Here is a 14,306-nt window from a genome sequence, read left to right as displayed (position 1 = left end):
TGTTTAAAGTGACCCGCTTAAGTTTTTCTCGTTACATTATACAAATGAATGAAACTTATTTAAATTGTATGGAAACTAGAATTAAGCACATTTGTCCAATGCCATGCACCTCGTTCGTGAGTTACCACGTCTGTTACTTTGTAAGTGATTATTTTCTGCGCAGCTGACAAATTAGACAACCCATAAGTGACCACGGGTTTGGAGCAATTTTCAATAGTCGTACACAAAGACAAACACCCCCACAATGGTCGCAGCATTAAACAAACTTGATATTTCAATTCTTCAAATATAAAAAAACCTCTCAATTAAACCAGGTTGCGGCCTATCTCACAAAATTTTATTTTACACCTTAAGAAACTTTGCTTTTTTCAGTACACTGGGTGACTGGATTCTGCTCACACACAAACTTCCGACCGACATGCGACCAAGTTCGAGCCGGCCCTCAGGTCGTTGGGACCATCGACAGTTGTTCACTTTCTTTCTGCAGCACGTCTAATTGCAACAACCCCGATGGTAAGCATTACTGTGGGGTGTTTTATACCACGACGGCCATGTATATGCTCAAGTCTTCAGTATTTAATATATAGTAAAGTATAGGGTAAGATGGGCTACCGTTCGCACATAAGTTCCCACGTTTCGTAATTGTGTTTTAAACAATTAACGGCACTCTTTTGGAGTCATGAGGATACGGTGATATATTTCTGTAAATATTTTTTGTTAACTACAAATGGAACGAAGAAAGGGAATGTACCATCTTCGCCCACGTACTATATATTATCCACACACGAGAGATCCATGTATTGACAATAATGACATTTAACGCATAATAGCACATATCTTGTATACTTCAGCTTTGTACATATAATACATAAATTATGGTGTATTAACAAGGTATAATCGAAGATTCATAAATTGAATATGCGCGACAAAATATTTCCCAATACCTCGGATACCAAATACCGCATATAGTTAGCCCATAATATATTATGTACAGATTATGGGAATTACGGAAGGAATACAGGGTTCTGTTATGGCAGGTTCTCCGTAATACCAACTATACTTTATAAGCACTTATTATCAAAAAGGCCAAGTATGGCTTAAATCTCAAGTCCCCTGGTGTGTCTCGCTGTAGGATTCCACCCATAAGGGTAGAATACAAGCATTTTAGGGAAGAAATGTTTGCGCCGCTATATTGGCGAGGTCGAAAATATTTTTAACGCGCTGTTATTTGCTCTCTGTTCATTTTACCATGGATGCTAAAGCGCGTGACCAACCATAGCTTTCAAATGAAGCGTGCGGAACTTTACTGACCACGCGAGAAACCTGGGTCATTTCTTGGTCGTTTATCGATTCCGTGTCTTTACTGACTTTACCTATGATTACTTTGATGTAACATAACTTTATTTTGACTATTCGGTTATACGGTATGTAAGAAGCGAAAAGAATGGAAGGGGGTTTGGTCGGCAAAACGACGGCCATTAAGATCCTAAAACCTTTAAAAAGGTTTACATGTTTCATGGATAAAAAGAGTGACTTAAAGCCCAACAACATCTTACTGGAAAATTAAAATGTAGTTTATGTTTTGTCTCAACCAATCCATATAGATATAACCATAGTAAGTCATTTTATGAGTGCTGGTAGAGAAGGTATTAAATACGTGATATAGGAACTAAACAACACTCAATAAAACACCCTATGGGTAGAAACTACTTGAGGAAAAGTGTGAAACGAAAGCGTGACTGCTAAACCCACAATAACGACGATGTTTTCAGTTACAGTAATGCCATCATGCGACCGTTTTTACGCCGGCACCAGCACTTGTATGAAACGAAAAGCTTGGGTTTGCGACTATGTTAACTGGAGAGTTGAGTTCTTGTCGAAATGGATGAAAGATTTCAGACAGTGGAAGTAAGTAGTTAACATAACATAACATAATACTTTATTTATCTCTTCGAATACGATAGCGAAGATCATATTAATTAAAACAATGGAGAGAATGGAATAAACCGCAAAACGACAGTCGTTAAAACACGCTGTATGGGGAACCAGCCCAAGTAAAAAATCATGTCTGTTGAACCTAAAATTATTCCATGTTTTATGAGAAGTCGAGTTCCGTAAGATTGTGGGAAGAGCAAATAGTTTGTTTAAAGCAAATATGTAACACCAACGCATATTAAACTGACTGTTCTTCTGCGCGGGTTTACTGTGTTACATATACCCTATAGTATGTAGGAGCGGCATAAGTTTTACTGACGTTATATATATGAACATGTAAACTTGATTGATATTTCATAAACGCCGCCTTCTAACCGAGCGGCAATTTGGGATGTATTTATGATTTGTGTGAAGGAAAGGCAAAAGCCATCACTGCCCATTAATGTAATATGGAAGAATCTGGTTTAAAAGGTGCCGACTTCATTTCTAATTTATCTGGCTGGCGTAATTCTATATTTTATATAGGCAAGGCACGTCATGTAACCTGGAATTTAGGGCGGAGTGATGGCCAATTATACTCACTTCCCCAAACCCCACGTTTGTAAAACGGGCCAAACGTTTTAGAGCGTCAAAACAGCGCACAAACATTAAAGGGAGAAAATCCCAGTTTAACTGTGGGGGTTGGTAAAAATATACGGCGGCACCGGCTCACATGATCGCGCGCACGTTCGCATTGTTGATGGGTGAATGAAGTTACAAAACTCGATACTTGGCCAGCCTCTTCTATCTTTTCACGTGATTGGAATACTAAACTAGTGTATCGGGTTCGAAAAATAAATTTTAACATCTAGACTAGTACAGATTTCGGGCATGAGTTTTTATCACCGAACTTTTTACTAATAATAATTAATCTCATTTGACGTTTCCCAAGAAGAAAACTTTTATCATAAAATATAAAATTTATTTATTCGAATACAGTATATATAGCGAAGATTGAAATAAAGGTAATAACAACAAAACGACGGTCATTAAAGCACGTTAAAACTTTTTGAGTAAAAGTATCAAATAAAAGCGTGGCTGCGAAACCGTGTGCGCCACAAGAGGACTGATACGCGTGAACAATATCATCAAATACCGCTATATATAGTATCCACACGTTAAATTCATGTCAATTATTCCACAGGATGCAAAATTTCATCTCAGTTCCACCACTTCCACAATGCGCATCATTCAGACCAGTTAACATGTGTAAGACCGCCAACGCATTGAAGTGTGAGCTTGATATCAACCAATGTCATGTTTGCTACTGCACCGACCACGATTACACAAGTAAGTGAGGAGAAGTGTTTTTATGGTGATGAGTTGTAAAGCAGGGATGATGAATTGATGACGCACTCGCAAACAGCGTTCACATAAAGCATGTGTATCACCAGACTCTTAGCCTGGGCGTCATAGAAATTTCCAAGTTTCGAAATGTTTTTCCAGAAGATTAAAGTGTGTCAGTCTGTTTACTACAAATGCGTGGATTCCCTGTATGGGTTAGTTAGGTGCTACGGCGAGGAATGCCAGGGGATTTGGGATACAAGCCAAAGGGGCCAATTCCATCAACCATTGTTAGACTGTTGGTTAATCAACTGTTTTTATCTGTAATGTACGAAGTTAAACCATTTCTTCAGAATGCGCGTTTTAATCAAAAGTACAACAAAATACAAGCCCCTGACTTAAATATATTAGGTTGGGGTAAAGATGGGACACTTTTTGACTGTATTTACCCGTCCCATTTAGTAGTAAACAAAAAACATTCAAAGAATTATAAAACCGTATCCTCACGACTCCCATAGACCGGTGTTAACTGTTTAAAACACGATCAGGATATTTGGTTATTTTGTGTTAAAGGTGTCCCATCTTTCCCTACCCTACTATAAATCTTGAATGCGTTTTGTGTTCCACAATTTCAATTTGATTTTTCTTTTAGATCTGGCTGAGATTGAAGCGATGTGGATGGGAGATTACAACAGATGGAGACGTATTCGAGACATGTACAATAATATCATGGCTGGGAATAACGCTGCTGGTGGAACATGTTAGATGATTTGTAAACTGCACATGAAGATCGTGTTGTGACGTGTAGTCTAATGGTCGAAGATTGTGCATTAATAATAACCACTGATATATACGTAGTTTGCCTGTTTTGTAACATGTTAATATAAAATGTAACTTTAAACATCGCGTGCTGTTGTTGTCCAATGTTTGGGCATGCAGGAAAGAAACAAAACAATCACCCACAAAATTACATACAATGGAACTCGTAAGCATCAGGCACGGCGTTTATGAAACAGAACAACCATGTTATAATGACTGTCGTTACCCCGCTATGTGAGGATGAATGGTTAGCATTCATTTATTTAGCTGCTTTAGACAAGGAGTATTTTTCTTAGCGGCACTTTTTCATTTCTTTAATCAGTTTACGTCGCACAAGAATGTTTAAAACTAAAAAAGTGGTTTAACAATTCCGCACCAGACCCACTGAAACTTTTTATAAACTATGGTTGGTTGGTAAAAGTTTCACTGCAAACAAGAATTAAACAACAGAAAGCCAGTATTGTTCCAACAATTTCGGAAGTTGGAAAGATCAGAATAAATCGGCTAAGAATTTCGCGAACCAAACACAAAAGAACGAAAACTCCCTTTTTACTCAATGGGTTAAAGGATTCGTCCATGGTATCTAGTTACTCGTCAACAACTCGACCATAAAGTGAGGCCAATCTATTGGTATGGTCACTTACATATGTGGAACCATAGGTTTTGAAAAAATATTAAAAAAATTGGAAAAGTTACCCATACTTATCACAACAATGGTATAAAGCAATAGTGAAGACACAATGTTAACATGAGTTGTCATTGTTGGTGACACTAGAACGAAGATAAACATGATTGTGACGAACAATAGAGTATTTCCTGAATAAATTCTGTATTATTACGTCACAATATCTCTAAGATTCTATGCACGTGACCTCGTCGCTCAAGAACATCTATGTTGGTTTAGTGAAGTTGTTGTAAGCAGGGTCCGTATCGCGCAGTGCGCGCTCAAAATCCGGCAATATGACGTCATAATAAAAGAAGCCGAACGTCTTCGACCGGATTTGTTGAAATGAAATCAACCATGACATTGCGTGAGGTTACCATGGCAACCACGCAAACAAACCTAAACACATCATTTCTCCACGATGTTCTTCAAATTGTTAAGATGGACGATGGCTCTGTGACGAAACAATAAAAATATTTTCGTTAAACAATAAACCTGTTTTGGAAATAAAGGCATTTCCGTAATTTTTGCTGGTTTGTTGAATACGAAGTAACCTGCAAACATTGTGATAACTTTTAATACACAATACAGTTATCTGTTGCTATTTAAAGGGGTGTAACCGTCATCACGTGTATTCATACGTAACTGAATACATTGTTAAAAACAAGCATTCAATAGAAAATAGGAAATTAAACTTCGGATCGTTACGTTACAATGGCTTATTATTATGAGAATAAATATGAAATTCCCCGAACTTACTTTTCGAGGGATTTCTGTCCGTTGAACGACGTACGCTGGTGTTCTTCTGGTAAAATATGGAGTTAAAATACAATTTTCAAATATTAAAATATAAAGCGACGATAACGAATAGACTACACAAGTTAACCCTTTACAAAATAATTCCAAATTTACTTTTTTTATTTGAAATAATAGTGTTCACGTCGTTTACGAACGTAAGTCGTCGGTTAACAATTACAATAGGTAAGTACGAGGCGCCACGGCCATGTTGACCAGTGTATATCAAATGCGGTGTTTCTGTTAACTACAAATTTAGTAGCGTGGCTTCGTTCTGATTGAATAAAGTAAAAAGGAAGCTGGTGACGTGCCTCATGGCCAGCGTCGAGTTACATCAAACATATTCTACAATTTGTAAAAGATTTATTTGGGATAAACTTTCAAACCGAACCGGGATTTTAAAATCTTTTAAGTGTTTTTCCATAGACAACGATGAGGTAAAAGTATGTCCAATGTCCAGGGGGATTACGCTTCGAAACCGAAGGAAGAAAACAAATCTTTCGCTCTGTTATTTCAATTGTGATGTGATTATCGAAATAAAAGAACTCGAAGATTCGTTTCAAGTGGTGATTGTGACGTCATAAGAGAACAGCGCGCCGCGTCAACCGATGTGAATATTGTGGAATATTGGGCGACGAAGGAATACGACTGATGAAATATATGGCATAGAAATGTCATTACATCCTGTTGCTACGTTCGTGTAAACTATATATAACATCTGAACTAATTAATCATATTGCTTGTGTATGCATTTCCAGGATTATGTTTTAACGACTGTTGTTTTGTTGATATATCCTGTATGTAGGTTCCTGTACATTTATCCTCGTGTATTTATAACTTTGTTTCAATTAAATATAAGTTATTGAATTGGTGGGTTATGAGTGCGTTTAACGACTGTCGTTTTGTCGCCATATCTCGTATTTTCGTTTCTGTGCATTTATTTGATCTTCGCCAACGTAAAAAAAAATGTTTGAAATAATTCAAGTGCTTTGATACATCTCGTGTTTTGGTTTTATTATGACGTAACGATGCATGATCATCACGTGAACAATGTATTTTGGAATGGATACCCGTTTCCATTATGACGTAAATAAAGATAAAGGTAACGTCAGAAACTCAAGAGTGGTTACGCATGACGTCAATCTCGTGAAGATCTCGTGACGTCTCAGGTCATTTAACGCCACATTCCATTGTTACGTAGGAAAGTCGGTAAAAGGTAAAGTTTTTGCGTAACAATGCCAACTATAATTCAGCACACGCGAATTTTTTTAATTTTCGAAAAAAAGGTTTAATTTTTAAAAGTTAGAAATAATAATAATTTACACCTTAAATATTTAAAGTCTTGTAACATGTTATTTATGGTTATTAACTGTGGTTTTAAAATCCTTAATATTAAACTGCTTTAAAAGCGAGTATTTCCAAATCCCAAATAACATTTTATATTTTTTATTGTGACTGTTCCTTGAGATACATTGTGTTTTGGTTCTTCCGGAAAATATTTTATTCCATGAATAAATTAAGTTAGGTTTAAATTGAACAAGTTCATTGTATTGTTGGCAATTCTTGGATAAATAATTGAACAATTGTGTTTATCTGGTAATAATGTGGTTATGACATCACAATGGTTGTCAATCCTTATTAATGCGGTTTATGACATCATAATCATTTGTTCAACATTGTTACATCATAATAGAAGGATTATGTGGTGTTATATGAAGCTTTGTAATCTCATTGTTACAAGGATTCACATATGGTTGTCATGGCGATGGTTTATAAATAAACAAAACATTTGGTGCGAACTTGGTTTGACCTTGGACGATTGTTACATCATAAGTATGTTTGTTACATTCAATTAAACTCTACTTAACAGATTTATTCTAGCTTTTGATTCAACAAAGGCCACTCACAAGTTCAAAATTCATAATAAAATATTTGAATGTAGCAATTATCCTTCATCCTGTGTCACTACTATACCCATAAGTTGCCACTTATTTCATTAAAACTTATGAAAAAATCTTTTAAACGAAATCTAAGCATTTATAACAAATATAACCATTGTTGTTCCTAGCTCATTAGCACCATCTAGTGGTTACAATTTTAAAACATCACATTCACACATTATGACATCATAATACCTTGATTGTAATCCCCTGCCCCACATTGTGATGTCATACCCTGCAATGTGAAGATCATATTCTTGAGTGCTTCCACCGAACCTGGGTGGTTCCCCCCACTTAAGCTTGTGTTATTGGATTTCTATGAATAATACAAAGTAAAAACATTACATGACATTAATGATGTCGGAATACAATGTTTTAATCAGACTAACTAGATCGGATTTGAACATTTATCGCCAACAGTATTAAAATATTATAAACTTACTGATGACATCACAAACGTAATGATGACATCACGCACTTACCGATGACATCATACATTCTTCCATGAAACCTTTGACGGCAAGGGGTTTCCCCTCCATGCAGAACGACACCGATATATGAGACGAAGTATCGCTTCCACTTTTCCTTAGGAAGGAAACAAATTAGTTACTATGACTTAGGAGCCATGTGGGCCCAAGTTAACTTGTATTTAGGTATGAGTGCATCTCTGTGACACCATAAAGGAAAAACGCAGCTGGGCAACAATGGTTGTTAACCAAGGGTGTTCTGTTTCATACACCTTGTGTCTTTTTACAAGTTACCAATGTTACTTTGTGGATAATTGATTTATGTGGTTTAAGTTATTGCTCTTTATCGCAGTCTAGTGGCCACCTTTTTACAGGAAGTCGCTCCCACGTTCGTTCTGCATCAAGGATCTCATCCGTGCTTGTCGGGCTGACACTAGGTGTCACCGAGCGATGAATGAACGGGGTTCGCCCCGCGTGCACTGTCGAGGTGGTGTTAGTGGGTGTGCTGGGGGGGTCAAGCACATGACCCCAATCTGACTCCTGATTGGATGATACTTCATGGTTGAGTGGGTTTGATAACAACACGTCGGTAGCTGAGGTTGAAGGCGCATCAGATCTGTGGGGTAATGTAAGTTTGTCAGTTAGAGCAACAAGACCATATGGTTTCCAGGCTTGATGCTGCTACCATTGTGGACATATATTATGTTGGGCAAAACACTTAACAGCAATTGCTCCAACCCAGTGGTCACTAATGTGTTGTTTAAATTATCAGCAATACAAAAAAAAAATGAAAAAGTTACTTACTTGGTAACTTGTAAGTGGCACAAGGTGTATGAAACAGAACACCCGTGTTATAACGACTGTCCTTGCCCTACCATTCATGGACAAGCAAGTTACATTTATTCACTTCTCCACAACACAAGCAAAGCAACTTACTGTAAAGTATTGTAGCTCATATCGATGAACCTTCGATCATCAATCAACCTCATTGCTTCTGATATATTGTCGGTTGTGAGCACGGAGGTGTTTAATGCTGTGTGGGTGAAATGTGGTTTATATTGGGATATATAGATATTATTAATATGTGATATAATAAAACTATATACAGAAAACATACACAAGTTATACCAGTAAACCACCGCCAGTAATTTAACTTTAACAATCCATGGCATCTTGATACCACAACTTAAATCAATTGTTTCAATTATTCTAGGTGTACATTGTCACAAACAATTGTTGCTTTTATTTGTGATTTTTAAAATTAAGTGATTATTTTTCTTTGTATGATTATCCTTCTCATTCAAGTTGTGTGTGTTAAAAGATAGAGGATCAAACCGTGGTATAAACAACAGAGTTTATAAACAACAAACTTTTATTTGGAGAAGTTGATTGTTGTCTTGTTGTTGAGTAAGATGTTTCATCATTTTGATCAGTGTTGTGTGGTCTGGAAATAAAGTGAGTTATATCCAAATTTGGTTAGAACAATAAGTAGACAAACATATGGAGAGGGAGATATCAAGATAGCATCGTTATTTACAAGCAGTGTTAATATATTTACTAATTTCCATTTATTTATTCTCGCATGGCAGGGTAATGTGAGGAGTTTTATCATAGAAGTTCTATTTCATACACCTCGTGGTTGCTTAGAAATTTAGGCAATATATAAGTGATCACTTGATTGGAGCCCAAAATGGTGGCAGCAGTCAGCCATGAAACCCTAGCACCCACAATTTAGGTGTCATGTTCATACTTTTAAGCAATTTAACTGTCTTGTTGGCAATGTCGAGCACCAAACTCAGTATCCCAAGTTACTATAATGCAGGTGTCAAACCACAGCACCAGATACAACATAACCTCACCTTGTAGAATATTTCTTGGCTGGGGTTGATGGGGCCGACGTGCAACCCCGGGTGTAACGGGAGATCCCCCTGTATGTTGGGGTAAATTGGTCCGGGTTATAACTCGACGATTTTAAATTTCCTTTCTGCTTGGACCTGAAATTTGTTTACAATATTTTATTGTCTTGTAAAATATTTAACAACTTCTTTTTTTAAATTGTAAATGTACACCAACTTAGTCATATTTTGTTACGAGCTCATTATACAACAGCTCTAACTTTGAAATACAGTTTCATCTGTCAGGGAGAGGCAGAAGGATATCGAATCTGGAACTTAAGCCAGAGTTGGCTCATTATCCCAAAAAATACAAAACAATATTATGATATATTTGTTTGTTTTAAAGTGGAATATATGAGGTAGCTATGAAATGGTATAAAACTTGAAATCATTGGAGCAAATATTAATTATTAAACAACAGGACTGAAATCATAAAAAAGTTAAAAAGTTATTGTGACACCTGGTGTCGCTGGTTAAATCGAGGTCGGAGAAATGTAACGACTCTTCGTGGTTACGCTTCAGTGATTTCCGATTCACCAGGGTTTCTCGTAATTTATCCTCTTTCCTCTTGGCGGCGACAGAGAGTCGTAGAATAAGATCAGAAAGTGAGTTCTGATCAGGACGTGGTGCGACACCAAGTGTTGATTCTGCCGCGGCAAAATCAGCCTAAAAATTAATCAAAGTATGTTGAAAATAAAGTTATGCTACTCAATATTAAAATGACATAATAAATTTATGTTAGTTAGGAATATTGTTAAACAAACTTTATCACTGCTGTAAAACAGTGTTTCCATAACCTACCTTCAGATCATCAACTAATCTTAATGTTCTTTGTAAATCTTTAAACTGAGATTTAGTTTGTGCATCACTGAAACCAAAGCCTGTAGATTGGTCATCACTGGAAGTATTTGCCGACTCATCATAACCACGATGAGCTGAGTCATAACGAACACGAGGTGTGGTTGATGTAGATGACTGGGGAAATGATTGTTGAGTTGGATAAATATTATAACAAGTAACATGAATAAGACCATTTATAGCTACTTACAAAAGTATGACTTTTATTTTATTTTCAGAGGTTTGAATAAACGAATGTAATTTTTTTTTATTGTTTGATAAGGAAACAACAGTCGTTTTAACACAGGTGTTGTGTTTCATACGCCTCATGCCCGCTTTATATTTATCACAAATCCATTTACATCCAACGCGATCTATATTATAGTTCCTAAGCGACACACATATATATCAACATAACTACAACGCAAGATACATGAGCAGGTATGTGAGCAGTTGAGGTGTTCGGTTCCACACACCTTGTGTCAATCAAACTTTACAAAGCAACAGACCTGAGCTGAAGTTGTTTCATCTTCACTGTAAAATTTCAAAACTTTTCTTGGTTTTCTTCTCCTAAGAAGAAACAAATGTAATATAGAAATTATGAGGTGATTGGCTAACTCTGGCATACATTCCAGATTCCCTGGTGCGCCTCGCTATTATAGGATCTAACCCACATAGAATACGATACAAAAAACAAAATTTCTATTGAGGTAAAGTGTCAACTCCGGCCAAAAACCCAGCTCTGCTTACATGTCTCACTTTAGGACCTCATCCATATAGAATAAAATGTCATTGAATGCGCAAATACAATGTTGCGGTAATGGGCCAATTCGGGGCTAAATCTCAGGCCCCATGGCATTCCTCTCTTTAGTAATCCATATAGAACAAATATTTAGAATCACAATAAAGTTACCTGTTGTGTGATGAATATTTTGATGGATAAGAAGACACCGTGTCCCATGACGTTGTTGATTCAGTGTCAGATATCTAAACAAACGTGTTAACATAAAGCATAGATAAGTATAATGTTGTGGGGTGGCTGGCATCCCAATTTTTGAATCAGGTGTGACATCATATGTTTCTGATCCCGGTTTTATGCTTAAACAGCTTTTACCCTGCTGTTAGGTGTCTATACAAACAAGCAGAGCCAAGTACAATGCATTCACTACATTAGTCAATGAGGTTCCCTATGTTTGACAACTATGAGTATAACTGTATTTTATCAATGTCACCTCAGATTTTACAAACTCAAAAACATGATCCTTCCATATAAAATAACGCTCAATATTATTACTCACTGAGACGTCTGTGACATCATAATCATGATTATCCACAATTGGAAGTTTTGATTGTGATGAACGGAACTCATTGTTAAGGTTTCTTCGATATTTTACAGATGTTTCTACATTCAATGTTGGCTGAAGGAAAAATAAAGTTTTAAAGTGTAATATGGAAGAAAAAAAGGAATTCAAATTTATGTTAAGCAGTAACTGAAAGAATAATAATTCTGCCTGCTTTGTGTAAATTTATTCATTATGAAGTTTGGTAAAGAATGTTTTACTTTATAAGCAAGTATTTAGTGAAGTCATGTTTCAGATATTATACTAAGATAACAATTTATTTATCCTCATGTGGCAGGCAATGGCAGTCGTTATAAGACGGATGTTCTGTTTTATACACCTTGTGCCCGCTTACAAGTTAGCACGTATGTAAATAAATTGTCCTTGTACATCAGCACTCCTTATAACACGGGTGTGTTGGCATGAATATGATTAAATATCAACAGAATGTTTAAATACCATGTTCTTATCCTGGTTGTTGTGAGATATCAACAAATCATCCATGTCAACATTTCCATCGACATTCACATCATCTGTGTACGAGGTCGGCAACAACTGCTTGGCAAGTCGGATTTCCTTCTCGATGGTTGAAGAACCTGGGATATAAGTTATGTTTAAACAATAGTTTTATTAATATTAATTAAACAATTTAATTAAAATGTTATTTCTTTTAATGAGGAGATAAATGCCATTTATTATAAAAGTTATACATATGGTATCCTGTGTGTTGGGATATTAAAATGTCAGTCTTACCTCCTAATTCCACATGTATACCAACATAAAGACCTCACCAATAAAAAATAGAAAATTATGTATACACCGATATAGAGAAGTGAAATATGGCAAACATTAAATTATTGCATCATTCTATTTAAGGATATGGTTTAAGCATTCAAAGTATGCAGACCAGAGTTGCCCATTACCCAAACACACAAACCCAGCCAATAAATATAAAGTACAATAAAATACAAACCTATGTTTTGTCTCAGCCTTCTTGCTTCACGTTTGATCGGCGTGTTTGTGCAATTCTCTGTGAGTGACTTAGCGAGATTCCATGTTTGTTCTTTGTCGTAATTCTGGATGTAATTCTCCAAGACTTTGGAAGCTGACTTGTACATTTTGTTATTGTACTGGATTTTATAAGGAGATCTGGTTAAAAATAAAAAATTCAAAACTTACTATTTCAAACGCCATAATTAATAACTTACTTTGTATTTATATTATTTCTATCTCCACCTCCCAACACCTCGTCTCTCATGAATAAACTTGTTACCGTAGAAACAGTGGGACTTTCTCTGCTGTTGTTTCGCATTATTTTTATCAAATATATTAAACTTTAATAAAAAAACTAAAGTCCTGAAATAAATAGACTATGTTTATAAATAATATATGTTTGATGTTGTGTAAACTCTATTATCTATGGTACTTTTGGTTTTTGTGTAAATATATTTTTATTTTATCTCCTAATTTGTTATAGCCTCATAGTTATTTTCTATTTTACTTTTGTTCCATTCTGTAATTGCAGGGACAAAATAAAGTTACTCTACGTATATATCATATATGATTTATAAAGATTATTAAAAAGTTAATGCAAACTGTAAAAAACTACTCATTATTACATGGATTACATTAAACTAATATCTTTCAACTGCATATACCCAACACTAGCATTTAAAATTCACTTTATCAGGACATAATTATTCTTCTGGCTTCTAACAAACTGTAAATATCATTCTATGTGAAAGTTAAATATGTAACTGCTAAAAAAGTTTTAAATAAAATTTCGAAAGATGCTTCAAGAGCTTTTCAATTTATTTGTTGATGTTTGTTTACTGTTTATACCATAAACATTATTCACAACAACTTCAATCATTCAAAGTATCAAATTACTTTGGTAAACCATCACTACTATTCATACAACAGACGTTGGTAACAAATATAATTGATACATTCAACACAATTGTAATTTAATACTGTGTGTGAAATGAAGTAACTTCAACTAAATATCTTGTTAAACGCTGTGTTTTTAACCTATAGTTTGTTTTGTTGATTTATTTACAACAGCAAGGAATAATTAATAGTAAAACATTAGGTTAAAATAACAATATTATAAACTGCATTTATACTTCTGCCATTTTCCCGTCTTTTCTACAAATGTGGCATAAGTGTTTAAAATATACACATGGGACTATACAAAGAAGTAGGTACACAGGGTTTAGGGGTTAGGAGTTTGGGGTTAGAGGTTTAAATCTTATGTGTATAAACCGTGAAACTAACTGCTCCCCATAGAA

The 14,306-nt window shown here is 35.5% G+C and overlaps 2 protein-coding genes across 4 annotated transcripts in view; one reads left to right on the top strand and one right to left on the bottom strand.

The window, feature by feature from the left end:
- Positions 1-4,162, top strand: part of LOC100182302 — an 8,762-nt gene extending 4,600 nt beyond the window's left edge. The window contains exons 9-12 of one of the 2 annotated variants that reach the window (XM_009863053.3): positions 373-513; positions 1,773-1,908; positions 3,119-3,264; positions 3,911-4,162. In XM_009863053.3, the coding sequence (XP_009861355.1) occupies positions 373-513; positions 1,773-1,908; positions 3,119-3,264; positions 3,911-4,023 (536 nt within the window). In that variant the 3' untranslated portion in view covers positions 4,024-4,162. The remainder of the gene's footprint in view (positions 1-372; positions 514-1,772; positions 1,909-3,118; positions 3,265-3,910) is intronic. The other variant, XM_002125745.5, reaches the window with a different exon arrangement.
- Positions 4,163-4,321: 159 nt separating this feature from the next.
- LOC100186732 lies at positions 4,322-13,383 on the bottom strand. Of its 2 annotated transcripts, none has more exons than XM_002122817.5 (16): positions 13,224-13,383; positions 12,989-13,164; positions 12,475-12,611; positions 11,974-12,093; positions 11,589-11,662; positions 11,185-11,245; positions 10,640-10,813; positions 10,299-10,504; positions 9,803-9,937; positions 9,314-9,387; positions 8,880-8,976; positions 8,308-8,559; positions 7,959-8,061; positions 7,672-7,792; positions 5,501-5,546; positions 4,322-5,195 (listed from the first exon to the last, which is right to left on the bottom strand). In XM_002122817.5, the coding sequence occupies exons 1-16, from the start codon at positions 13,325-13,327 to the stop codon at positions 5,150-5,152; spliced, it is 1,926 nt and encodes a 641-aa protein (XP_002122853.1). In that variant the 5' UTR covers positions 13,328-13,383; the 3' UTR covers positions 4,322-5,149. The 2 variants fall into 2 exon arrangements, with proteins under 2 accessions (XP_002122853.1, XP_018671058.1); XM_018815513.2 differs by having other exon boundaries at positions 5,501-5,543.
- Between the last annotated feature and the right edge of the window lie 923 nt (positions 13,384-14,306).

Source organism: Ciona intestinalis, unplaced genomic scaffold (genome assembly GCF_000224145.3).
Source record: "Ciona intestinalis unplaced genomic scaffold, KH HT000079.2, whole genome shotgun sequence".
Taxonomy (NCBI): domain Eukaryota; kingdom Metazoa; phylum Chordata; class Ascidiacea; order Phlebobranchia; family Cionidae; genus Ciona; species Ciona intestinalis.
Note: the sequence above shows the minus strand (reverse complement) of the source record. Positions and strands in the feature narration are given on the sequence as shown.

Coding starts and splice junctions, on each gene's coding strand:
- LOC100186732 (XM_002122817.5), bottom strand. CDS start 13,327: ATGCGAAACAACAGCAGAGAAAGTCCCACTGTTTCTACGGTAACAAGT. Junction 9,388..9,802: donor GCCAAGAAATATTCTACAAG/GTGAGGTTATGT, acceptor CTTTATTTCCAG/ACCACACAACACTGATCAAA. Junction 8,560..8,879: donor ATGAGCTACAATACTTTACA/GTAAGTTGCTTT, acceptor ATTACCCCACAG/ATCTGATGCGCCTTCAACCT.